This window comes from Triturus cristatus, chromosome 11, assembly GCF_964204655.1.
Source record: "Triturus cristatus chromosome 11, aTriCri1.1, whole genome shotgun sequence".
Taxonomy (NCBI): Eukaryota; Metazoa; Chordata; class Amphibia; order Caudata; family Salamandridae; genus Triturus; species Triturus cristatus.
In genome coordinates this window covers 867,167,434-867,192,633 of record NC_140594.1, presented here as the reverse complement: position 1 = coordinate 867,192,633, position 25,200 = coordinate 867,167,434, and the positions used below count along the sequence as shown (strand labels likewise).

Genomic DNA, 25,200 nt, shown 5'->3' with positions numbered 1-25,200 from the left:
TCTAGATAAGGTTGCAATGTGCTTTCAAAGTCTATTTATAAGCGATTAGTTGACAACCTTGTTTACTTTTACCAACATTCTTAATTTAAGTTTGTTTATTACAGTACTATTACATTCTAGCTCTTGTGACTTCCCCTTGCTCTCAAAGCTTTGGGGACCATCTTTTTGCATCCCCACAAACTTACCCAAAAAGACCAATCCCCTGATATGTTCTGTGAAACACTGACTCTGTAAACTGGGTGTCCATGCCACCAGGGCCTAATAAGGGTCAGGGAGGAGGGCTGCACGGTCCCCCTCCCTTTGTTACTTGTATTTGACCACAGATGGGTTTCTCTGGGCCCGAAGACAAACCATATGCTGCACACTGCAAATGCCTTGCGCAGTGTGGGGTTGGATGTCTGCTAGGGATTTGGCCGCAGAGACTAGCAACCCCCTGTGGCAGGGGTTTGGCTTTCATATGGTAATAAAATATTACTTTACGTTAAAAACAACCCCTTAGAAATTTACTGAAAAAAAACAAAGGTTAAAGTAATGCTATAGTCAGGTATGATAAAAGATCTGTTTTTGTTATAAAAAAAACTTAGAAATTCACGAAAAAAGGTTAAAGTAAAGTTATAGTTAGGTGAATATGCCATTGACTATGTCAATGTTTTGAACTAAAAAACAAACAACAAAAAAAAAAAAGAAATCCACCAGTTATCATTAGCAGAGAGAACTATAACTTGCGACCCTGCCTTGCAATGCTTATGACCTCACATACTACATTGACACTGTAGTTTGTGAACAGCAATGATCTCCCACGTTTGTGAGTGCATGTTTAAATAAGCATGTCTATTAGACTTGGCATCTTTGGTGTGGTTTCCCCTGACATTTTGCCTCTACCTCCTGTATTTTTGATGCTGTGCTGGATTTAGTTTTTTCTGACTTTGATGCGTTGGGCACTTTGTCACTGCTGATCAGTGTCTAAGTGCAAGTGCTCGCTGTGTAAATTGGTTCTCCCTGATAGGAATATCTGATTTACTGGTAAGTCCCTAGTAAAGTGCACCCAGTGTGCCAGGGCCTGTAAATCAAATGCACCTGCAGCACTTATTGGCCACTCACTGCAGTGTCTGTGCGCAGTTTTAAACTGCCATGTCGACCTGGCAAGTGCACCCACTTGCCAGGCCCTAACCTTCCCTTTTCGTACATGTAAGGCACCCCTATGGTAGGCCCAAGGTACCCCCCTGGGCAGGGTGAAGTATGAGAAAGGTAGGATATGTACTGGTGAGTGGGACTTGTTCTGATATTGAAAAAGTGCCAATTTTGTTTTTTCACTATTGAAAGGCTATCTACCCCATAGGATAGAATGGGAGATACTTTGCAACATCTTTCAAGTATAACTTCCCATTGGGACAAGATAGAGAAATATGTTTAGGCTCTCTTAACTCAGAATTTAATAAAACATCTTTTAGTAAAGATGGTTTTTAAATTATGTGTTTGGAAATTCCACTTTTAGAGAGTATGCATTTTCTTGTTTAACCATTCTATGTGCCTCTGTCTATTTGTGGATTTACTGTCTGGTTTTGGAGTGGCAGGGGCTGGGATCTGCATTCACTGTAGACAGACACTGGGGGGGGGGTTTGGGGTGTGCCTGGCCCTGGATGACTTGGAGCTGAGCTGAATGGGGCTTGGTTGCATTTAGAGTAGTGGGATACGTTTTCCTTGCACCTGAATAGGGCTGTGAGGAGGAGCACTGCCCCTTTGCTGTGTGCTGTATGGGTTTGGCCTAAAGTTACTGTTTCTGACAAGGAAAGGACCAAGACTGGAACTTTGCAGTGAACCTGCTTGAAGAAGAATCTCCAAGGGCCTGGGTGTGATGGCCTCCTGATTTGAAGTTTCAGGGATACAAAGACCTCACCCCCAGTGCTCTGAACTCCACTGCTGTGAGTTCTGACCTGCCAAGAGGTGGCTATTTCAGTTTTGGGCCTCAGGAGGTTGTTCCTGCTTTTGGGAGCTGGAGAAAACCTAAGAGAAGTAAGAAACCCTGTCTTCGACGCCGTCAGCGATGCCGCAACCTGTACCAAGGCCAGGGACACCGCTCGTGAAGTGCACCATGTACCGCCTGGCCTACAACACAGCTCCAACGCCCTTTGATGCCTGCAGTTATCGGCCTTTCCCGACGCCAGAACTCGCACCACCTTCATTCTGTTATTGCAGCACAGATAACCGCCGAGGGTGACTCCAAGTGAAACCTGCTGACTTTGCACCGTCACCAGAAGCAATGCCTCACCACTGACGCAACCGTCTTCCCCTGTCCTGGACTCGACACGTTGCCTTCTCGTGGACACAACGCCTGCCCTTCCCTGTGGCAGCCAGGGAGCTGGCCTGGACTGCGGCAACAACACCTCTCTTCCAGAACGCTGTGCACCATCATAGACTTTGTTTCCAAGGTACTGTTTGTTTGCGGGTCCTTGTGACTCCGTGCCAATGCTGCGCTCCTCGCGTTCGGCGCCGTACTTTGGATTTATTGCTGTCACGACGTCTCAATAGCCCCAGGTGGAGCTATATGTTTTCTACAAGCTTTATTTTTGCAATAAGTGTTCGAAAGTCAAATTTTATTACCTGTATGTTGGACTTTTGTCATTTTGGTCTTGTTAAGTTTAGATAAAGATACTTTATTTTTCTAAACTGTTGTGGTTATCATTTGTGGTGTTATCACTGTATTACTGTGTGTATTGAGTACAAATACTTTACACATTGCCTTTGGGATAAGCCTGTCTGCTCGTGCCAAGAAACCCAGTGGGTGAGCAGGGGTTATCGAAAGTGTGTATTCCCCTTAACCTGACTACAAGCAAGGGTCCCTATTTGGGTAAAGGTAGGTACCTCTGCCAACTAGAGACCCCCATTTCTAACAATGTCCCTCCATAAACCCCTCCTTAAATTTCCTCAAATTCCTCCCATTTAGTAAGCATTCACAATTTTCTACCCACTCTGCCCTGTCCGTCCAACTTTTACTGCTAAAACGTATAGCTTCATATGTGGTGATCTCTGCAACTGTGGTGGAAATCTCCACACAGAAAAAAGAGGAGGCGGTGGTATGGGCCCCCAGGTTTGAGAATAACATTTTGTGGTAAAACAGTTTTGTGGTAAAATAGTTTTTAAAAAATGAAAAGAAAATAGGATCAAACTCTATTTTCTAGACCTGAAAGAGACAGTGAGGTCACGGGCTGTTGAAACCAGCTATAAAATGTTGCGATTTGTGGGACGGGTAGCGGCTTCATGTTTTACTGTGCTTCAGTTCATGAAGTAAAAAATGAGCACAGTCGCAAACACAAAGAGGCAGATTATAGAATAATTCATGCAAATCAGTGCAGCAAGGCTAGTTGCTGTGATGCGTTGCTTGAATAGGAGAGAGCTGAAGAGCGCCATATTTCCCAAAAAATGGCTCTCTTCAGCTCTCTCCCAGTGTGGGTGCACTAGCACCAAAGCAGGCACCTTTGCACCATGCTGAAAAGGTGCCTACATTATGGGCAGGATTGTTTGTGTGCAGGAAGGGAAATAACGAGGAGAAATAAACATATTTCTCGTTGTTACACCTCTGTGTGGTAGGCGCACTAATTTCCCACAATTCCAGCTTTGCAAACCTTGGTAAATCTGGAATTGCATGAAATGCATGAGTGGATAAATAGAACGACCACGCTTCACCCATGGAACGCCTACCACTAAGTGCAAGTTCTTGACAGGGCATGTTGCAAAGATTAAATCCAAAGCGCTTTAAAGACACTGTCACATTGCTTTCCTGCTCAAACTATCCAATTCGGTTTAAAACATTCCTAAGGAAAAGAGTGATCTATCACTTTAAAACTACTCCTCCCCTGCTTAAACCTCCTGAAAAGCTGTACGATCAGAGGCTCAAATCAGTAAGCGGTGGAACTTCTGAAATATCAATAGCCTACCCCAAATCAATAAGGTTGGAAAGTATTGTAACAGAGCAGAAGTTGGTAGAGCTTCTGCTCCACCTGCTGACTTCATGTGGAGTTACAGAAAGGAGCTAATAACCTTATGTTCACTTTTAAGGGGCAGCAGCAATTGTAAAGTGCATGCTCCCTCTTTACTGGAATTCTCCAGCAACATAATAAAGATTAATTATTCTACCTACAATTAGCATACATACACCACCATTCTTCAGGTGCAGATATTTAGGAGTGTATTTTCAGTGCATCAAGGCAAAATAACATAACATGATAGAGGAATCATGAAATCATTGTTAGTGGCTTCCAGACCCATTAAATATTTTAGTTTAAAAAGCAGTTCAGGTAAAACAAACGTAAATCAGTGACAGCAATAATTTACCACAGTAATTCAAAATATGTCTAAATAAAGAAATCGTTTTCAAACCGTATGTGGGTTAAAAGGGTAAATAAACACTATGCAATGTTTTATAAAAACAAATGGCTTGTCATAGTAAAATGTTATAGAGTACATATTATTCAAACATAGTAGAAATGCAAAGATTTTTTGCTATAAACTTAATAAGCCATACAAAGTCAAGTTAATTTTCAGTTATTAATCATAATTGAATGAAGGTACAATAAACATTTAATTTTCTAGTTCATTCTTGCCTCTAAAGATGTAGGTATAAACATGTTTTCAAACATCCCCATAAAAATAGGAAATCAATTTCTGCATAAATTCCACCAACACCTCAAAAATGTAGTCCAATGTAGATCTTGCGGCCTGCACCTTTACAAAGGCATAGTTAGACACTGACTGCATGATTTCTGTGATGTACATTAAACTGGTTTCGCTTAAAACTGGAAATGTAACAGTTGTGTCAAGCAGAATCAACATCAATATCATCAACATGGGAAGAAAAACTGCTGTTAGGAGAAGGGACAAAATGTGTAGAGCAACTCTTTTTTTCTTTACGGTACTTTTCTTTTCTGCCTCTTCTTTCGAACAAATTTCAATTTTTGGAATGGTAAGTTTGTCAATTTCCCCAATTTCAGTTTTGGACCACTGATGATTGAAAACATGTTCTACACGTGGATACAGTTCGACCTGATTTACTGAAAGAAGTTTTTGCTTTCTCAAGCTTTTTACTCGGTGACGAATATCATTAATCCTCTCTAGAAAAATAAGAGGGGAATCCTCTTCTTGAATAGAGCTACAAAGGGACACCAGCTCAAGCTGTTCTTCTTGGATTTCCTTCATCTTCTCAATTTGAGTGTCATATTCTGCAACCATTCTTGTATTAATGTCATTCAGTGAAGCTAGCAAATCGTACTTTTTGGTATCTATCGTTTCATTTATCTTTTTAAAATAGTGTAGAGCTTCTTTCTTTTGCTCTTGTACCATGGTCATGCTTTCTGATTTTCGTTCTTCCAGACGATCAATCAAGTCGCATATTTTGGTCCACTGTTTATCACTTAACAATTCCATAAGCTTATGAGGCGTGTCTTTTTCTTTAATATAGGCACTCTGGAGGTCATCAATAGGGTGACCCTGATGTTGTCCCACTGTAAGACAGTGCCCACAAACTAACTTTCGGTCCAAGAGACAATAGACATTTAGTGGTTGTCGGCTATGTTCTGGGCAAGTCAAAATGTCTTGGTCGTTTTCCTTACTGTATTTTTCAATTATGGACCGCAATGCAAAGTTGGCTGGCAGTGCTCCAGTACCTGTGGGAGGTAGTTCTGCAACACTTCTGCAGGTTGGACATTTTAGAGGTAATCGTATTGGTCTCCAAATAGAATTGTTACTTGACGACTGAACCACACTTTCTAGACAACTTCTACAAAAGGTGTGAGAGCACGGTAATACACGAGGGTCTTCATATAAATTATAGCAAATACAGCATGTCAATTCTTCTTCCAAGTTATTCATTTGCTGTTGGAGAAAAATAAGAAATGTTAATAAATACTTTTGGATTATTAGCTAGCATTTTGCTATAAATTACTGTTTGGCTGATAGATCTACCATGTGATTTAGGCTTGTTAGGGGCATGGAAAGTGCACCATATATAGCCATACAACACAATATAATACAATACCCAGAAAAACCTCCGCAAGGTCCAGAATGTCCAGAACGCCGCAGCCAGACTGGTCCTCAACCTCCCCGGCACAGCCACATCACTCAACACCTATGCGAACTCCACTTGCTCCCGGCAGACAGATGAATAACCTTCAAACTCCTCACCCATGCTTACAAGGCCCTCCACAACGCCGGGCCAGCATACCTGAACAGCCTCCTTTCCTTCCACACACTCAAAAGACACCTTCGCTCCGCCCAGATCACCCTGGCCACCATCCCACGGATCTGCAAGACCAGAACCGGAGGAAAGTCCTTCTCCTTTCTCGCTTCCAAGAACTGGAACACCCTACTCCTCCACCTCAGACTATCTCCCATGCTAACCCAGTTCAGGAAGGGCCTCAGGACCTGGCTCTTCAAATGACCCCAGCCCTTAGACGGATCTGCTCCCCACCTCCTCCCAGCGCCTTGAGACCCTCACAGGTGAGTAGTTGCACTTTACCAACCCGATTGAGTGAATTCTTTCAAACAAAAATTCTTCAAGTTACAATAAATTATGGGAAGTTAGTTTTGGATGGGAATATCTGTAGTTTCTAAACACAAAACATTCTGGTTTGCCCCCATGTAGAAAATATGATGTATATGCAGGAAATATTGGAATTACCTGCATACATACCATAATTTTGCGTAGTCCTAGAAATGCAGAAACTTTTACATATCCTTATATTCAGACTCTTACAAAAAGCCATGTTTTCTCACAATTTCCCACACAGGGGTTTCAACAGCTGGCTCCGAGTCAAGATGCAGTAAACAGAATTTGATCTAGGAAAACATTAAAACAAAAAAGTGCTATAAGAAATATGTATTAGCCTGAAGCACTTTCCTGCTGTTAACCTATGCAATTAAGTAATTCGTGAAAATGGCTATCCTGTTCCCACAACAGAACCAGCAAATATTCAGCACTGAAATCCGTTGCATGGTAACAAAGTATCAGGGACAAGTGTGTACCTAAATCCTTCAATTAGTTCTCAGTATTTATACTTTGGTTTATTTCATACTTATTCTGTTTTTGTCTATTCCCTGCATGACCGTTACCGTATCCTATTCCTCAATCCTGCCACTGCTCCTTGTTACTATTTACCAACTCAACCCCTTTCTTCACTTCCTAATTCCCCCAATTTTAGTTTGACACTATTACCAGATCAGATTCTTTTCTCAATCCACTCTCAGCAGCTTCCTCTACCACAGCTCCACATTTCGACATGGCAGAGCTACTTTCCCAGGAATGACACCGGACAGACCACACAAGTGGCCAATACCAAGAAGTATTTCCCTTCTGTTGATGATACCCAGATTTAAGAAATGTTCTAGGTATCACATGTATCTTTGAAAACTATTGTGGAATATCAAATATTAGTTGACGTCCGTCAAAATTAATAACAGAATTACAGAAAATTTGGAAATGGACGTAAATTAAGTATATTCATCTAAAATATTCAGAAGTGTAATTTTTAGTGAACCATGAAAAAGCGTATAGCATTGTACTTTTCATTTAATTTCTGCACTGTGTATGTAAAACTGTATCCATCTAAGGATAAATTATACATTACCAAGATAGGATAGGTTATACACCCATGGTTCACACAAACATGTTGTACCCAGTGTATAATCCCAATAAACAAGTACCTGTTGTACACTCATAACAGAAAGACTATTTTTTATGTAAGCAAAAATATATATATATAGCATATATTGTTATAAATGCGGTGAATCGGTCCCTTGGTTGTCTATAAAAGCAGTTGTGAATATGGGAAGCAGTACTACTGGTGTACCCTCTTAACTACTCTTACATGCCTTTGAGAATTGGCCTTGAAACGTCCAACTCCCTATCAGTGAAAATGCAAAGAGGGCACAGTCCTTTCTACTGAATTTACATGAATATTCCCTGGATATTCTCATTTTAGATGTTTGGAGCCAACTCACATTGGCATGCAAGAGTTTGTAAAAGTACTACGAGTACTATTTTAGGTACTCTAAAATGTTTTTCTGCATAGCCTCTAAGCTTACTATACATCTGCATAGTACAACCATGTTGAAAACATAGACTTTCTCTAATACCAGAATGTTTGTTTTTACACAACTCTTTACTTATGTATTCAGCAATAAGTGGACATTTCCTACATTCTATGACAGTTCATGACTATAACAGAAACGATGGAGAAACAAACCCTTTGAAAATCCTCCCCTAGCCCAGGACAGTGCTCCTGCGATTTACAAGGAATTGGCATTGACTAACCCAATAGCTAAGCATTGTCTGCCAGCCTTGTTTTGTCATGATATTTGTATAACTTTTTTGTTGGAGACATGCTGGGCATTTAATCATATATATATATATATATTTTTATTAAAAGCAATTGACTAAAAGCAAAAATATTATTTTGTTCTTACAAAACACACATTCCCATAGTAGTCACTGCCAAGGATGCAGGACTACTTTGTATATGGATGAGCTCATTGTAAAACAGCAGAATGCCGTCACTCACAGTGAAGTTAGCCAATAGCTTAAATGGACTGACCCAATGCTTTATGCTGTATTGGATGGAAGAAAAACGTGAATGACAGCAGACCAGTGGATGAACGGGGCTAGCTAAAAGTCCCTATCAGTATATTATATACATGATTTTAGTAAAATCAAAGGACAAGGGTAACGTCAAACCCGACATCTTGTCCCTGCATGCACAAATATTGGTAGACCATGTATATCACTTGGCAAAAATGAGGGCTCGCAGCGGTGAATGTTGCTTCATCGGACCTTTTGCTACTTCCCTAAATTGACTCCGGGCTCGGGACTGCGAGGACCAGCAGCCCGAGGGGCACGCACAGTTGCGGACTCTTCCCGAAGGCCCGGCGTCTGCCCGCGCGCGTCCCGCGATGCGCGTCCCGCGATGCGCGTCCTAGGCTGGATTATATACAGGGAAAGGGAGGGCCTCGGGAAGAGTCCGCAGCTGTGCGCGCCCCTCGGGCTGCTGGTCCTCGCAGTCCCGAGCCCAGAGTCAATTCAGGGAAGTAGCAAAAGGTCCGATGAAGCATGGTCTGCTGTCATTCACGTTTTTCTTCCATCCAATACAGCATAAAGCATTGGGTCAGTCCATTTAAGCTATTGGCTAACTTCACTGTGAGTGACGGCATTCTGCTGTTTTACAATGAGCTCATCCATATACAAAGTAGTCCTGCATCCTTGGCAGTGACTACTATGGGAATGTGTGTTTTGTAAGAACAAAATAATATTTTTGCTTTTAGTCAATTGCTTTTAATAAAAATATATATATATGATTAAATGCCCAGCATGTCTCCAACAAAAAAGTTATCCAAATATCATGACAAAACAAGGCTGGCAGACAATGCTTAGCTATTGGGTTAGTCAATGCCAATTTCTTGTAGAGCTGATGGTTACAGGATTAAGTGGAATGTTACCAATTCAGAGATGTACTTGAACAGAATTGTCACCACTTGTTTACCTGAGATAAGCAAGTGTTTGGACGTTAATGCTGGTTATATAGGCATTTTACAATGTTTTGGTGAAATTAATGAAAAAATTATCAAAGTTCTGACCATCTCCAATGTTAATCGACATAAGCAGGAAAGGGGATGGTTTGATAAAGCCTGCACCGAGGCATTACAAAAGTTAAAGAAAGCCCTTTCGTGCAGTCCTCGGATTAGATTAATTATCTCTAACTGTAGAATAGCCTATAAGGAGCAGCTAAAGCGTAGGAGGCGCGAACTTCAGGAGGACGCATGGGAGAAATTGACCGTCGCGGCGGAGCTATCTAATAGCAAGCTCTTCTGGGATACGGTCAATAGCCCTTTTTTAAAGAATGACGATATACCCACCATTACATCTCAAGTCAGCAAGGAAAGTTGGGTCCTTCATTTCACATCTATTTTTAATAGTAGCGATATTACTAGTTTGTCAAGTTCTACTGCAGTTGTGTGGCCTATTATTCCTCTTTATATTACACCCCATGAAGTAGTAACTGCTTTAAGATTTAGTAAAGGTGGAAAAGCTCCTGGTCCAGACGGAGTGCCAATCGATCTTTATAAGGCGGATACGACAATATGGGGCCCTGTTTTATCTAATGTTTTTAATGCGGCTGTAGTGGAAAAGATACCCCCGACTTGGGGGGGAGTCTATTATTATTCCAATATATAAAAAGGGAAACAGATCTGAAGCTAAAAATTATCGCCCCATATCCCTTTTAGACTCATCATTAAAAACTATGAGCCGGGTATTATTATTTAGGTTAGAAGAGTGGGCGGAGGATAACGAGATCCTGGCTCAATCTCAATATGGGTTCAGGAAAGGCCGGGGGACCCTGGAACAATGTATAAATCTGGATCTTATTATCGGGAAATACACGCGTGCAAAGCAGGGATCTCTTTTTCTCTGCTTTGCAGATCTTAGTAGCGCGTTTGACTTGGTGGATCACCGTTTATTATGGACAACTCTATTGGATCTAGGTGCCCCCCAGGCTATTATCTACTTTCTGGCAAGACTTTATACTAAGTTATCTGCAAGTATATGCTATGGTCAAGCAGGAGAATGCACACGTCAAATTGCGGTGAGTCTTGGCATTAGGCAAGGCTGTGTGTTGGCACCCCTTCTTTTTTCTCTTTTTATTAATGCCATTGAAGTTGATCTTAAAAAGGTTAAATGTGATGCCCCGCAAATTGAGGGACAGGATATACCTGTGTTGCTTTATGCCGACGATACTGTACTCCTCTCAAGAACTCCCATTGGTCTACAAAAATTAATGGAAAGGTTCTCTGATTTCATAAAAGGGAGGAAATGAAAACTTAATAACTCTAAGACTTTCATTTTACCGTGTGGACGGAAAATGAGAAATATGAAATCCTTCTATATCGAGAACCAAAAAATTCTTTTAGTGAATACATTTTGTTACCATGGCATTATGTTTTCTAGCAATGGAATGTGGCATCAAGAGATTTTAAATGTTAAGGCCAAAATGTCCAAAAGCGCCTATGGCATTTTTAAATTTGCTATCAAATTGGGGGATCGTCGTATATCTGATATGCTACATATTTACAGAAATAAATGTGTTTCGGTCGCGCTCTACAGAGCAGGGGTTTGGGGCCATTGCCCTCATGGAGAGCTTCAGGTGGAGGAAAATGTATTTTTAAAGAAGCTATTATGTTTACCTTCGTCTGCCCCCACTGTTTTAATTCATAATGAAGTGGGGTTGAACTATCTGACTGACCTGATAGGGTTAAGACCTCTAATGTTACGGAGATCGATCTGGATGAAGAATGAGACCGGGTTTAATAGAAGTATTATAAATGACTGTCTTTGTCTGGATAAATGCCTACAAATCCCCTGGTTAAAATATGTGGTATCTACATTTAAGGACCTATTTCAGGTAAATATCTTGGAAAATCCGAATTATGCGACCGATATTTCTAAGTCAGAACTCAAATTTATTTACCTGAGGGAAAAAGCTCAACGCCGTCTTCCTAAGTTTATGCAGCTAGCTACCGTGGCTTTTTATTATTCCCAGGAGTACACTGTAGGGTTCCAACAATACCTATTAACGGTGACCAGAAACTCACATCGGTTCGTATTGACCCGACTGAGATTAGGTATTGTTCACCATTTGGTGGCTTTTCCATGTATAAGAAAATATCCTACTATTTCTTGTCCATGTGATGGTGTCACCAAACAGAGTGTTACACATTTTCTCCTTACATGTGATTTATATATGCATTTGCGCATTATCTATCTCAAACCTCTTTTTAAAAAGTACGGGACTCGAACTCTGAAATCTGCTATGAGCCTGTTGTGCACTTTAAATGAGACAGATATATGTTTTTGTACTGCTACGTTCATCCTAAAATCTATTGCTGCTAGAAAAAGTATGGTTTTTTAAATTATTCTGTTTTGATGATCGATTAATTTGCCATATAATTCTTGTTATGTTGTTGGACAAATTATTTTATTTTCTAAGTTTTACTTTATTTTGTGCTTTTATGATTGTTTTTTGAATAATCGAATAAAGCTTATTTTGAATTTGAAGGCAAAATATTTACAGAGGTAAGAGGAATATAACAGCCAAAAACTTCCAACCAATTCACACCTCGACACTCCTGAGTTGGATGCTCCCAACAATCCAAACAGATTACAGACCACAAAGAAACAGTAAAATTCTACATAAGGGCTATCCAGACCATTAGACAATTCACACTCCCCTCATACACAGAGAAGCCTGTCAAAGGAAGAACAACTTGGGTACAGACATTAACAAGAGACATGAGGAAATCAAGGAGGTGCACCAAGAAAACAGATCCAGTCCAGTATAATTCTTGAAGAAAATCTTTATTCCAAATTCATTCACAATAAATGAACAACCGGCCATCGCGTTTCGTTCCCAAGATACATTCCTGGAACTTCGTCAGGGCCCTATATTAGGGTAGGCTAATACGCTATGAACGACCATCATGATTCAGTAGCAACATTATAATAATTGGGAATTCCCAGGCCCGATGTCTGACACCTTGCATGTTTACACATACAGAACGACGGGACACATGAAAAGACACTTAGCAAGGTGTCAGACATCGGGCCTGGGATTTCCCAATTATTATAATGTTGCTACTGAATCGTGATGATCGTTCATGGCGTATGAGCCTACTCTAATATAGAGCCCTGATGAAGTTCCATGAATCTATCTTGGGAATTAAACGCGTTGACTGTTGTTCATTTACTGTGCATGAATTTGGAATACAGATTTTCTTCAAGAATTATAATAGACTGGATCTGCTTTCTTGGTGCATCTCCTTGCTTTCATCAAGTATGGAATCTGTCTTACAGTGGCACTAAAGGGCGACAAGTGCTGGATGATTAGTGCACAGGTCTAAAACATTATATTTGGAAACTAAATGAGGTGCAACCTGGCTAGTCCGTTGCCTCTTTCAGTCTCTGTTTTATAATTAACAAGAGACATGATAAGCCACTTCACACAACCAGCGAGGAAACCCTTCTTGAAAACATCAAAGGCTCCCACCCCACATTAGAAATCAACAAAACTGAGGATAGTTGAAGGCAACTCAGACCCCAACTAAACAAGCATTGGCATAGCCAATAGGTCTCGCTTTTGGGACCTTATAAGTATTTAGTTATGCAACTGTTGCATGGCTAAACACTTATAAGGTCCAAAAGGCGAGACCTATTGGCTATGTCAATGCTTGTTTTCTTTCTAATCGCGGCACCGGTGCTTTACTTTTAACATTAAAAGTAAAGCGCGGGTGCCACGATTATAGCAAAAGTAAAGAAATAGATGTTTGTTTCTATTTCTTTACTTTTGCTATAATTGCGGCACCAGCGCTTTACTTTTAATGTTAAAAGTAAAGCACCGGTGCCGCGATTAGCAAGCTAAAAATGCTACCGCCGGCCACAGCTTACAGTGCATGTGCGCGAGTGGTGCGCGCGCAGCAGTAATCACGCCATATGGCGCATCTGCTGAAGCGCGCGCACATGCACTGCAAGCTGTAGCCAGCGGTAGCATTTTTTAAAGCCCTTACTAAAGTCTCTAAGAGCAGCGCATGTGCGCTGACTCGGCGAGACCTAAAAAGGGAGACTGGTAGTAATGTGGGATAAAAACAGCTCAAATATAGCTCCTCTTGGTAGTTCAGTGTTGGGCTTTCCCTGACTTGGGTCACTTGCAAACTGCCCTTTTAGGCTCACATGCTCAGGCATCTGCTCACATACTTGGGGAGGTCCATACCAATGACTCCTCATAGCTTACGTTTAATCTCTTCTCTTTTCCCATCACTTCAATTTACAATTGGTTTTAACTGTCTTGAACTTGGTTTCCAATTCTCTTCCCTTCACTTGTGCTCATCCCTTACCTCTCATCTTTTCTAAGCTCCTTTCAAACCCTTACTCTTTCCATTCCTTTTGCTTCTCTCAAGCCCTTCTTTCCTCACTCTCTCCCACTCACATTCTCCCTAGTCCTCAACAGTCTCACCTCTCTCAAGTCCCCTGTATTCCAACTACTCAACCCATGTTATTCATTCCTGTCTTCCTTACACTCAGGCTTTCCCATCACCTCATCCCCTATATTCTACTTTCCAGTACACCTCAGCTAGCATCCTCCAGCTAGCCTCTCCTTTTCACTGCCATACCAGACCCCATTTTTTCACCTTCCCCCACTGAATCACATATATCCAGCCCTGTTTAATTGACTTTCACCTGTACACTCAACTACTTCCATCTTATCTTCTGCCTTCATATTTCACCTTCCTTTAAATGCGCCATCCTACTACACCCTCCTTTCTCTCTACCTGCACCATACGGGCAGTCTATCTCTACACTTCGCCATAACCCAATTTTAATTCCTCCTACCACTGCGCTTCCCATTCGCATCTACTCTTACTACAACACGTCTCAGTTCCATGTTGATATCCATCAATATGCCTAATGTTCACACATCATTCATGGCAACTGTTAGCGCAAAGAACGAAAAGTGGTGCCTAATCTCTCTAAAAACTCCTATATACATGGTCGCCAACATAACTGACATGTATCTAGACTCATAAAAATCCAGTGTCCACTCTACTTAAATAGACTGCTTTAGCCCTCCCAATTTCATGTCACCCTTTCCTCTCTTCCTCTCCCTTTGCCAGGCCAACACTCTCATTATAAAGTCCATTATAAGGTGCGGTGATGAATATGCACTTAGATTTTCGGGACTTTTATGAAAGTAGGAGAATCTATTTTTGTGGTTGGTGGTCATTCATTCAGAATTTTATGCTTGTATTACTTTGCAAATTTCATACATGTTATGCATGATCGACACATGCTTTCTTACGACTACAAGTTAAAAGCCAGTTAACAAATTACCTACTGACGCTCGCCAGTATGTAGTTATAGTTAGGACCTATTATCCATAGGAAATTCGTAACATTCTTTTCCTAATAACTTTGGCGCCGGATGACGAATCTTCGTGTAATTTTCAAAACTGGTGGGGTGCTCCGGTCAGCACCTATCCTGAAAGTTTGGGGGTGATCCGTCAAGCGGTTGCCGAGAAAAAAGGGGGGTCCCAAAACGTGTTTTCTCCATGTTATTTCCCATAGGAAATTTTGGAACAGGCTACAGCCCGAACTGTTGAACGGAATTACACCAAATTTGGCAAAAAGGTACTGCTTGGCTCAGAAAGCGACCTTTTTAAAAATGGTGTAAATCCGTTCAGTAGTTTTTGAGAAATTAAGAAATATAGAGTTATATCTATGGCCGCGGTTGATCCGCGCACCCTCCCAATCACGAGCTTCATGCTAATTGGCTGTCAACACTCCAAACCAGGAAGTGTTGGCAGCCATCTTGTGCCTCGGTAGAACCCTGACCCCCTAGGCCTGCTCAGGGCGTCCCACAAGGACCCCCAGGGCCAAAAACAAATCGTGGGATGCGCGGATCCGGCCGAAATGTTTTAAAAAACGAAGCGCGGTCTCCCGCGCTTCGTTATTGATTAGCCCCCGGGTGGGCCAAGTCCTGGGGGCACTGCAAAAAAAGAATTGCGGTGACCCAGGGGGACCCCCACAGCCCCGGTGCTTTCTATAAATATTTGCGGGAGGCACACAGCCCCCCCCACAGCCCTGGGGACTGTCATCCCCCGGGGCTTCTTTTTTTTAATGTATAAAGCCCCGGGGGATCTCCACCCCCTGGGGCTTTGATTAATTATTTGCGGGGGGGGGGGGGTATACTGCCGCCCCGGGGACCGCCACCCCCAGGGGCTTCTTATTTTTTAAAAAAATACCTGTGTGGGGGGGCTCGAACCTGCTCTCTCTTCCAAAATCCAAACCAGATTGCTTTTCCACACGGAGAGCTGCATGTTAGCAGCTCCCATGTGGAAAAGCAATGCTGGCTGCCGCAGGACGCGGGGAGCCGGCAGGGACCGTGGGGGCATTGGGGCTCCAATGAGTGGCCATGCCTCGGGGGATGGGGTCTCCGGGGCCAGGGAGGGGGCCACGTGGCCCCCCTCCCAAAAATAAAAATACATTAAAAAAGACGGCCCCGGGGGAAGGGGTTCCCGGGGCCAATGGAGGCCTCAGGAGGGGGGCCACGCAGCCCCCCCACATAAAAGAAAAATTAAACAAAATGTGGCTATGCCCCGGGGGATGGGATCCCCAGGGCCAGAATTAGCCACGGGAGGGGGGCCCACGCGGCCCGCTTACCGTTAATTTTTTTTTTTTTTTTAAAAGGGGTCAGGCCCTGGGGGATGGGGTCCCCAGGCCCACAAAAAGGGAAAAGAAGGGGGGCCACACAGCCGCCCTTCTAAAAAAAAAAAAGACCGCAATCGTGCAAGAGGCCCCGCCCTCTCCGAGCAACACTCTGCAAACGCACCCTGTGGCGCGTTTTAAATTGGGGAATTAATTCCCCTTCAATACTGGGGGTCCCTGGGGTCCAACTAGCCCACCAGGTACCTCCAGTAAGCGCCACAGGGCTGCATTGCAGAGAGGTGGTCCAGGCCACGCCCCTTTGTACACCTCTCTGCAACACAGCCCTGTGGCGTTTACTGGAGGTACCTCGTGGGCTAGTTGGACCCCAGGGACTCTCAGGATTCAAGGGGATTTAATCCCCCAACTTAAAACGTGCCACAGGGCGCCTTTGCACAGTGGTAAAGGGAGGGGGCGGGGCCAGAGGTGAAGTGTGCAAACACGTCCTGTGGCGCGTTTTAAGTTGGGGAATTAAGTCCCCTTTACTCCTGAGGGCCCATGGGGGCCAACTAGGCCACCAGGTACCTCCAGTAAGTGCCACAGGCCTGCGCTGCAGAGATATGGTCCAGGCCATGCCCCTTTTTACACCCTTGTGCAACGCAGCACTGTGGCGCTTACTGGAGGTACCTGGTGGGCTAGTTGGACCCCAGGGACCCTCAGGATTCAAGGGGACTTTATCCCCCAACTTAAAACAGCCACAGGGCGTGTTTGCACACATTTCACCTCAGGCCCCCCCTCCCTTCACCAGTGTGCAAATGCGCCTCGTGGCACGTTTTAAGAAGTAGTTTTAATTCCCCTGCCCTAGTATGTACTAGGGTCTTACAGAGGAGGTCATGCTAATCACAGGGGTACCCCAACGCATAGTGTTCGCTAGTGTATGTAGGTGTTTTCACTGTATTCTAAGTGTATTTTATCATTGCACTGGCTCTAGGCCTGGTTAGTCAGAGTCAGTTACCACCTGTACCCGTCTGAAAAAGTTGTGGGCACAGGATGATTTTGCAACAAGGCCTCTTTCTTCTCTTCTGTTGGTTCTTTCTGCACGTCTTGCTTCTTCCTGCAATTTTCTTCGTCTTTGTGGACTCCTATTGCTTCTTTCTGCATTTCTTTTTTTTCTTTCTGTGCGTTGTTTCTTCTTTCATCACATGTCCTACCTCTGTAGGCATAGTTAGAAACTAGCATTTAAAAAACCTTTGAAATTCACTGAAAAAACCATAGGTTTCAGGCACGTTATAGTTAGAAATTAGCATTTAAAAAAACGTAGAAATTCACTGAAAAAAACATAGGTTTTAGGGAAAGTTATAGTTAGTTGGACATTTCACTTGTACAAAACCATAAAAATTCCCCCGTTATAGTTAGTTCAGCTAACTATAACTCGCGCCCCCGCAATGCACTGCTGATGACGTCACATATTACATCACTCATGACATGGTCAGTGACATCACTGATGACATCATCCATGTGATAAATTGATGCATCTTCTCACACCCTAATATAACCTTTGATACACCCACTCTAAATTACAGACGGCCATTCTCAAAACCAATGACACTCCAACACCAATATCTACATACCCACTCACTGATTCTTAGGTCTACACACATATCCAATCACTCACCCGTAGAATCACTCATACTTATGGTCACTCAGTACAGGACTATCATATGCACTCATACATCTATATAGACACTCACACACTGCCACTCATCCATAGGGGTACTCACATACCTAGTCAGTCATGCAAATAATTAAACACACTCCCATTTACTCACCTATACAGTTATACACACACCAGATCACTTACTCATACAAATACTAGCACATTCTTACGCTCTTATACAATCACTGATACAAGCACACACTCATCCATACAGCTACTCTCATAATCACACCCTCTCACTTATAGCCATTTATATACTCTAACACACATATATATTGCCTTTCACATATGTAGTTACTCACACATGTACTACTGAGATATACATTGACTCACTAACACACCCATACACACACTCACCCACCCATACAGTCCATCACAGATGCACTCTTGAAACCATGCACCCAGTGAATCACCCACTCACACATCTATGCACAGTCACACACACCCCACCCACACAAACACTCAGGCACCGATACAGATAGACAACCAATCAATAACTCATAGACACTCATGTAGCTATTCACAAACCCATGCAGCCGCTTACACACGAACAGACAGACGGATACAGACATTCACACAGTTTAGTCACTAACCCATGCATTCACTAAGATACGTTTAATCACTCACTTATAGTCAATCACGCACCTACTAAATCAACCATTCAGACACTTATACACCAAATCATTCTACAATACGCTTTTCCCTATATAAATTAAATATATTTAAACTTTACAGAAACACACAGTCACTGGATGATGTCATCAGTGTTGTCATTTGAGATGTCATGAGTGATATCATCAGTGATGTCACTGACCATGTCATGAGTGATGTAATATGTGACGTCATCAGCAGTGCATTGCGGGGTCGCGAGTTATAGTGGCTGAACTAACTATAACGGGGGAATTTCTATGGTTTTGTGCTAGTGAAATGTCCAACTAACTATAACTTTCCCTAAAACCTATGTTTTTTCCAGTGAATTTCTAAGGTTTTTTAAATGCTAATTTCAAACTATAACGTGCCTGAAACCTATGGTTTTTTCAGTGAATATATATATCGGCACAACTTCATAGTGCTGCAGACAACGTGAAACAAAAGAAACAGTGCAATGTTTATGAAAAACTACTCCTTTAAGCTTATTGTATTTTTGGCATATCTGTGCCAACTAATCTGCTCTAATATGTGGGTCGTGATTTTTATGTTGATATTAATCTTGTGCTTATATTGCTTTGTGCTATTCAGTCAATAGCAGATACTGTGCATTTTTGGTTCTCATGAACTTTTATGCATTCCATTAGTTTAGAATTACACGCTAGTCTATTCAATATAATGAGGAGTTCCTTAGTATAGTAATATAGGGCCAGATGCATTAAGAAACCATTTAGCGATTTCCTATTTGCAAATCCTTGCGATTTGCAATGAGGAAATCGCAAAACGACATGCAAAGTGTATTGAACACTTTTTGTGATTCCGAGGGGATCGCAAATGACCTACCTCATAAATATTAATGAGGTAGGTTGCAATTTGCAACCGCCTAAGAATCGCAAAAATCACAGGGAAGGTGGCTTGCTGGGGTCAGTAGACCACCATGTCTGTGATTGCTTTTAAAATAAGGAATTTTTTTTTAAATGCCACTTGTTTTCCTTAAAGGAAAACAGGATGCATTTCTAAAACAAAAATTAAAATGTTTTCCATTTTTTTTTAAGAGTAGGCACTGGTCCATGTCATCACTGCCTGCTCTTAAACGAAGTAACAAACATTCACAAAGGGGAAGGGGTCCCTTGTTAACACCTACATAAAAAAGGTGGTAAAATGCAGCTGTTTTGAGACTGCATTTCGGTCACAAAACATTCCCACATACCGATGCGATTCACTATTAGGAAGGGACGCCCTAAACACGCCCCTTCCTAATAGCGAATCGCAAACCCATCTTGCAATTCGATAACAGGTTACCAAATCGCAAAATGGGGTTTGCTGCATCTGCAAAGCATTTTTTCCGTTCGCAAATGGACTATTGCTGACAGACGGTGTTTAGCTGTGTGATGTTGAAGAGCTATTGTGTACAATACCAATACTTAAAGAGGGCACTAGGTCAGCCACTGGTATCATTTGTTTTCATGTTTATCACATTTGCTTAATTATTATTTAGTAGCTTTCCGTCATTTTCTTCTGTTTGTCACTCCTCTGGAGCACAGCTTCTTTGACATCCTTTTGATTTGATGATTGTAACCCCCCCATGTCTCACATTAACTACTCTTTAGTTTGCTTTTTTCCCTTTGACCACTCCATCAGAGCACATGTGCTTTCTTGCTCTGTCGTCCATGTGCTGCTTCCCCACCAGATTCCTAAGCTCTCATTGTTACTTACCTCTCCACTAATCAGCAAAAGCACAGCAGAAGTTTTATGTTTGCCTACACAGCAGACTTTATAGGGTTGAATTTATCTTCTGCTTTCCACATATTGGATAAAAGGTCTGGGCGCACAAAGGCAGCATTTATGGTGCTGCAAAATGGCTGCAGTACTTTTTTCAGTTATGCAACCTGTGGAAAATAAATTAGGCTTTGTCAGGAGTTTTACTTTAAATTTGACGTTTCCTTATTGTTTTTTAATTGATGTTCAGCGTTTATAACGTGAAAAGTGTTCAAATGCAATAAATCATGCCATTTATAAAGATTCACAATATTGAATTCAATGGAGTTTCGAGACACCTTAAGACTTGTGATTGCTTTTCTCCAGTATGTTTTACGTTTTTAAAAACTGCCAAAGCCAATAGCTCTGCATTCACATTATAAAGGTGTGAACTATTGCCTTTGCCAACGCTTGTTTGAATAGGGATCTGTATAAATTCTGCAAAGAAAACAATTTGATGTGCAGTAAATGCTTACTGCTGAGCATAGAGAACTTGGTTAGAGGGTCACCTTTACTGAGCCAGTAAATTGAACATCAAGAAAGCTACTATTACAACACTACACTATAATACAATGTAAACTGAATATTAGGGGTTTTAAGAGAGATCTCTCACCTCCACGCAGCATAACATAATATAAAATTAATTTTCAGGAGCATAAAAATGAGCTCCCACCGTCACACCATATAACAGAAATTGGAAATTAGGAGCATTAAAATATGTCAACTATTTAGATGAATATTGTGGAACATTACTTCCGAATATATTCCCACTATGTTTTTAATCCTGAACAGGGAACCCCAAAATAAAGTGCCTGTGGATGGGCTAATTTAGGTAATTTTAATTTCACTTCCACCAATCTACGGATTCAGTTAGCAATGAGTTTCTGAAGAATATCCAGTCCATTTCAAACTCAGCACGGAAAATTGAGATAAAAAAAAGATATCCGGCAAAGAGCCCCTTATATAGGGGCCCGCCAGACACTGCAGCGCCGGCCTAATAAGGAGGTAGCCCGATGATAAAGCATGCCACCATAGTGGTGGCACTGGCGTAACGAAACTTGAGGGGGCCCCCCTGAAAGGTACGTGGAGGGGCCCCCTCCGGACTCAATCAGGAGCTCTCCAGCCAGTGTATTTTGCTGTTATATACTTAGGTACACTCCAGATTGGATACTGGGGTACTCTTGTCAGTCCCTAGTATATGGTACCCAGGTACCCAGGGCATAGGTACCCCAGAGGCCTCCCATGGGCTTTGAAGCATGTATTATGCCACCCATGAGAGGCCATGCAAAATGGAACTACAGGTCTGCCATTGCAGTCTGTATATATTGGTGCATGCACCACTTACTTAAGATATAGGTTTACTATGTCTAAGGGTCACTACACTTAAAACCTATAAGTCACCCCTATAGCAGGCCTTAACAATCCTGAAGGCAGGCTGCTTGGTTCTAAGTGAGAGGGTGCCACTGCATGAGCAGGACACACCTGCAGCCAACGGAGTCCATACTCTTGGGTTGTTAGTGCAGCAGCCATTTACGACATATAGAGTGGCATTATGCAACCGCATGAAGACCAACTCTAAAACGGCTGAAAGTAGCCCTATTGTGTTTGGTGTCAAACATTGTGGAATCATACCCCACACACACACATCGGTAACCGGTGTGGAAGGTATGATTCTACCCCTCAGAAGTGAGCTTTGTTGGGTCCCTGGAGTTTCTGGTACCAGCCTTCTAGTCCCTGGCAGCACAAAATGGTGGCTGCCGACCAGAGACACAGTTCTGCCCTCCTGCTGCTGAGCCAAGTTCGAGCAGAGGAAGGTGGAACAATAGGCATCCTGTCACAGGGAGGTGTGTCCACCTCCCAGACAGGATTTAGTGTATTAGGGCTGGGTGGGTGTGCTTGCAAGCGACCGAAAGTCTGCATGAGGGGCACATTTGGCGCCCCTGTGCATAGTCCAGTTCAAACCAGTCCTGGGAATCGATGTCTCCTGCTCTGGCGCGAAACTGGACAAAGGATATGGGAGTAACCTCCCCACTGTCCAGACTCTCCCCTGGGCGTGTCCCCTGAATCTGTCCAACCCTCTCCCGTGGGTAAAAAAGGGCTTACCTGGCTAGATTCGATGTGGACAAGACTCTGAACAAGAAACCACTGAACTTCGACCATCTCACTCTGGACTTCACTGGACTTCGTTTGGGCCTGACTTTGTTTCCCTCTAAATCTGAAACATCGTCTGTGCCCGTGCACCATACAGGCTCCATGCAGGACCTGTGGAGCATCAAGGACAACTGAACGTATCTCCCGTGGAGTGAAGGAGTCACTCCCCTGCAACCGCAGGCACCACATCTGGACTGACCGGTCTGCTGCTCCTGAGCTCCTACAGACTCTGAAGGCCCCAGCAACACAGGAGGTGGGTTTCTACGTCCCTCGAGGTCCGAGCTGCTCTCTTACCAACTTTGAGGTCAGAATCCCTCGTGGGGGCTGCAATACCTGTACCCCTGTGAACTGCATTAATTTGCAAGTGCATATGCTTGTTGGCGGTCCCCAAACAAGTGCACTGGGCTCTGAGTAGCCCAAATCTCTGGCACCATTTCCTACAAAGAACTCCGGCCTCCTCGCACCGAGTGCTCCGTGGGATGCAGCTTTGTGAAAACGCTCGAGGTCCTCTCGCGACTCCTGCTCCACCAGCCTGCGAGTCCACTTGAGGGTCAACTTTGCTTTTCTTGGGCTCCCCTGGTTGGTCCAGGCTTGCCCTAACTCCCCTGTGTTTGGTGAGTCTCCTGGGCCTTGCTGGTGGGGGCCCGAGTTACACTACTGTGTGGTGGGTGACGGCTCTGGCTCCGACAATTAATATACACCTTCTAACCTGGCAATTGCTAGGGTACACAAATGATGTTACCTTGGTCTTTCTGTTTAGGGACAGCGCACTGTTTTTTGAGTAAGACTACAGAATATTCCACTATCTACACATAGTTTTCATCACAAAAACGCTGCTGACTCCCAGAACACCACTAACATTAGACATCCTAACTCAAAATGGATAAACCAAATGTCGGACTCTCCCTTAGAATTTTATATTTTCTTAGAGATTTTCTACTGTTTAGCACAAAGTAAATTTATAGCTAATTATCATTTTTTTTTTTGGTACAACCATTCATATGCCCCCTACCAATGTTAATGGAATGTTCCCTTGAAAATTCTGAGAGGGCATTTAGAATGTTGGAGTGTTCCTTTCAGCCAGAGATTTGACAGTTTCTGTCAGCTGTGCAGAGCATACTGGGTGCTCTTCCTGAAGTGACATAAACTTACCTATTCAACTACTAAGACTGAATGTCATCATTTACTAATTTTCACTAACTGAATTAGACTGCCTAGTTGTCATGTAAAAATACTCTACTAGCTAGCCTTCCCAAACCTATCATAAACATTCTGAAAACTATTCGACATGCAACTACACACCTCATCAAAAAAAAAAATCAGAACTCATCACCTTTATTTTGAGGGATCTTCACTGACATCGCCTGGTAGGTAGAATCCACCTTTTGTGCACTAGGCACAAATCTCTGGTTTTTAGCCTACCCCACTAGTTAAAAAACTGCAGCACAATAGGAGGAAGACACACAAGAGGCAATTCTTGTCTTCAAATGGATAATTCAAAAATGAAAAAAATCAAAAACTCTTAATCAAACCTTTCCCAGCTAAGAGCCAATATGGGATCCCCTACCTGCAGAACTCAGGCTCAACTTCTTGAAATACTAAAAAATCTGCATTTTCAGGTGCAGCTAAATAACTAACATTGTTCAAGGCTGGGCCTTCTGTTGTTTATTCCTCATAATGTTAAAGCCCTCCGCTGCTCATGTGGCTAGAGATGTGCTAAATAAATACCATTAACAAAATAAAAAAAGTAGAAATGGTCGGCCTATATCAAAGTAAGATTGCTGTATACCTACAAACTGCTCCTATTAAAGCTTAAGGCCAATCTTCTTCTTATATCAAACGTTGAACCTATGACAGAGGATCTCCAGCCGAGTACTGGGTGAGTTGATAAACAGGTTCCACACATCGACAGGGATAGTAAGCGCTATACAAGCGCAATTCTTCATCACTGTGCTCTCTTGCCGAGCAAATGGCATCTTATCCGTGGGAGGTACACAATCATCAAGTACAAGCTGTGGGCCCACAACCTCAGGGTTGGAAGAAGGGATGGGTGGCCACCATGGATTTGGATTGGCTGTCCAGAGGCTGGTCCACTGCTCTGTCAAGTGAAGCAGCAAGAGCCATGTGTGCAGCTAGGAATAGGGAGGACCTCAAGAACGCCTGCAGTGTGAAATGCCTCACAAGCTGCAGCCCATCATGTTGTTGCCTTTGAGGACATTTACCGTCTTTTCGATGGAGGGTACTTTTCCTGGAGGGGGGCACACTCTTGTCAGCCAGTGAGACACATATGGCCCGTTAAATTGAAGCTAGGATTTTGGGGAGACGACTGAGAATTGAAGATTGAAGAGAGCCCCCAGAGGTAGGGCAAGCTGACTGTAGCTAAGGATTTGAAAATGCCCTTCCTAGGCAGTACTGCATATATTGGGGTAGCAGTGGGCATTTTGGAGCCACATTGAAGATGTTAGGAGAGCCAGAATCTTGGTAGAATTGCAGAGCTACAAAGACATGAAAGGCAGTATTCTTACTTGGTAGTTCTGGTTACTCATAGGGAACAGAAGAACTTTCTATGGGCCTGCAGGGTGAAATCTATATGCATGGTGCAGAATCTGTCATGCAGCTGGATAGCTGCAAGCACCAGAGATTGAGTTAAAATCTGGTACTTCTGGAAGGAGAAGGAGGAGATTGGGCTTTGC

At 42.8% G+C, this 25,200-nt stretch overlaps 1 protein-coding gene across 4 annotated transcripts in view; it reads right to left on the bottom strand.

The window, feature by feature from the left end:
• Positions 1-4,169: 4,169 nt before the first annotated feature.
• The window catches only part of TRIM59 (tripartite motif containing 59), a 134,808-nt gene continuing 113,777 nt past the window's right edge, over positions 4,170-25,200 (bottom strand). For 3 of the 4 annotated variants that reach the window (XM_085634712.1, XM_085634715.1, XM_085634714.1), the window contains one exon: positions 4,170-5,868. In XM_085634712.1, the coding sequence (XP_085490838.1) occupies positions 4,630-5,868 (1,239 nt within the window). In that variant the 3' untranslated portion in view covers positions 4,170-4,629. Of the gene's footprint in view, positions 5,869-6,685; positions 6,832-25,200 lie in introns of all 4 variants that reach the window. The other variant, XM_085634716.1, reaches the window with a different exon arrangement.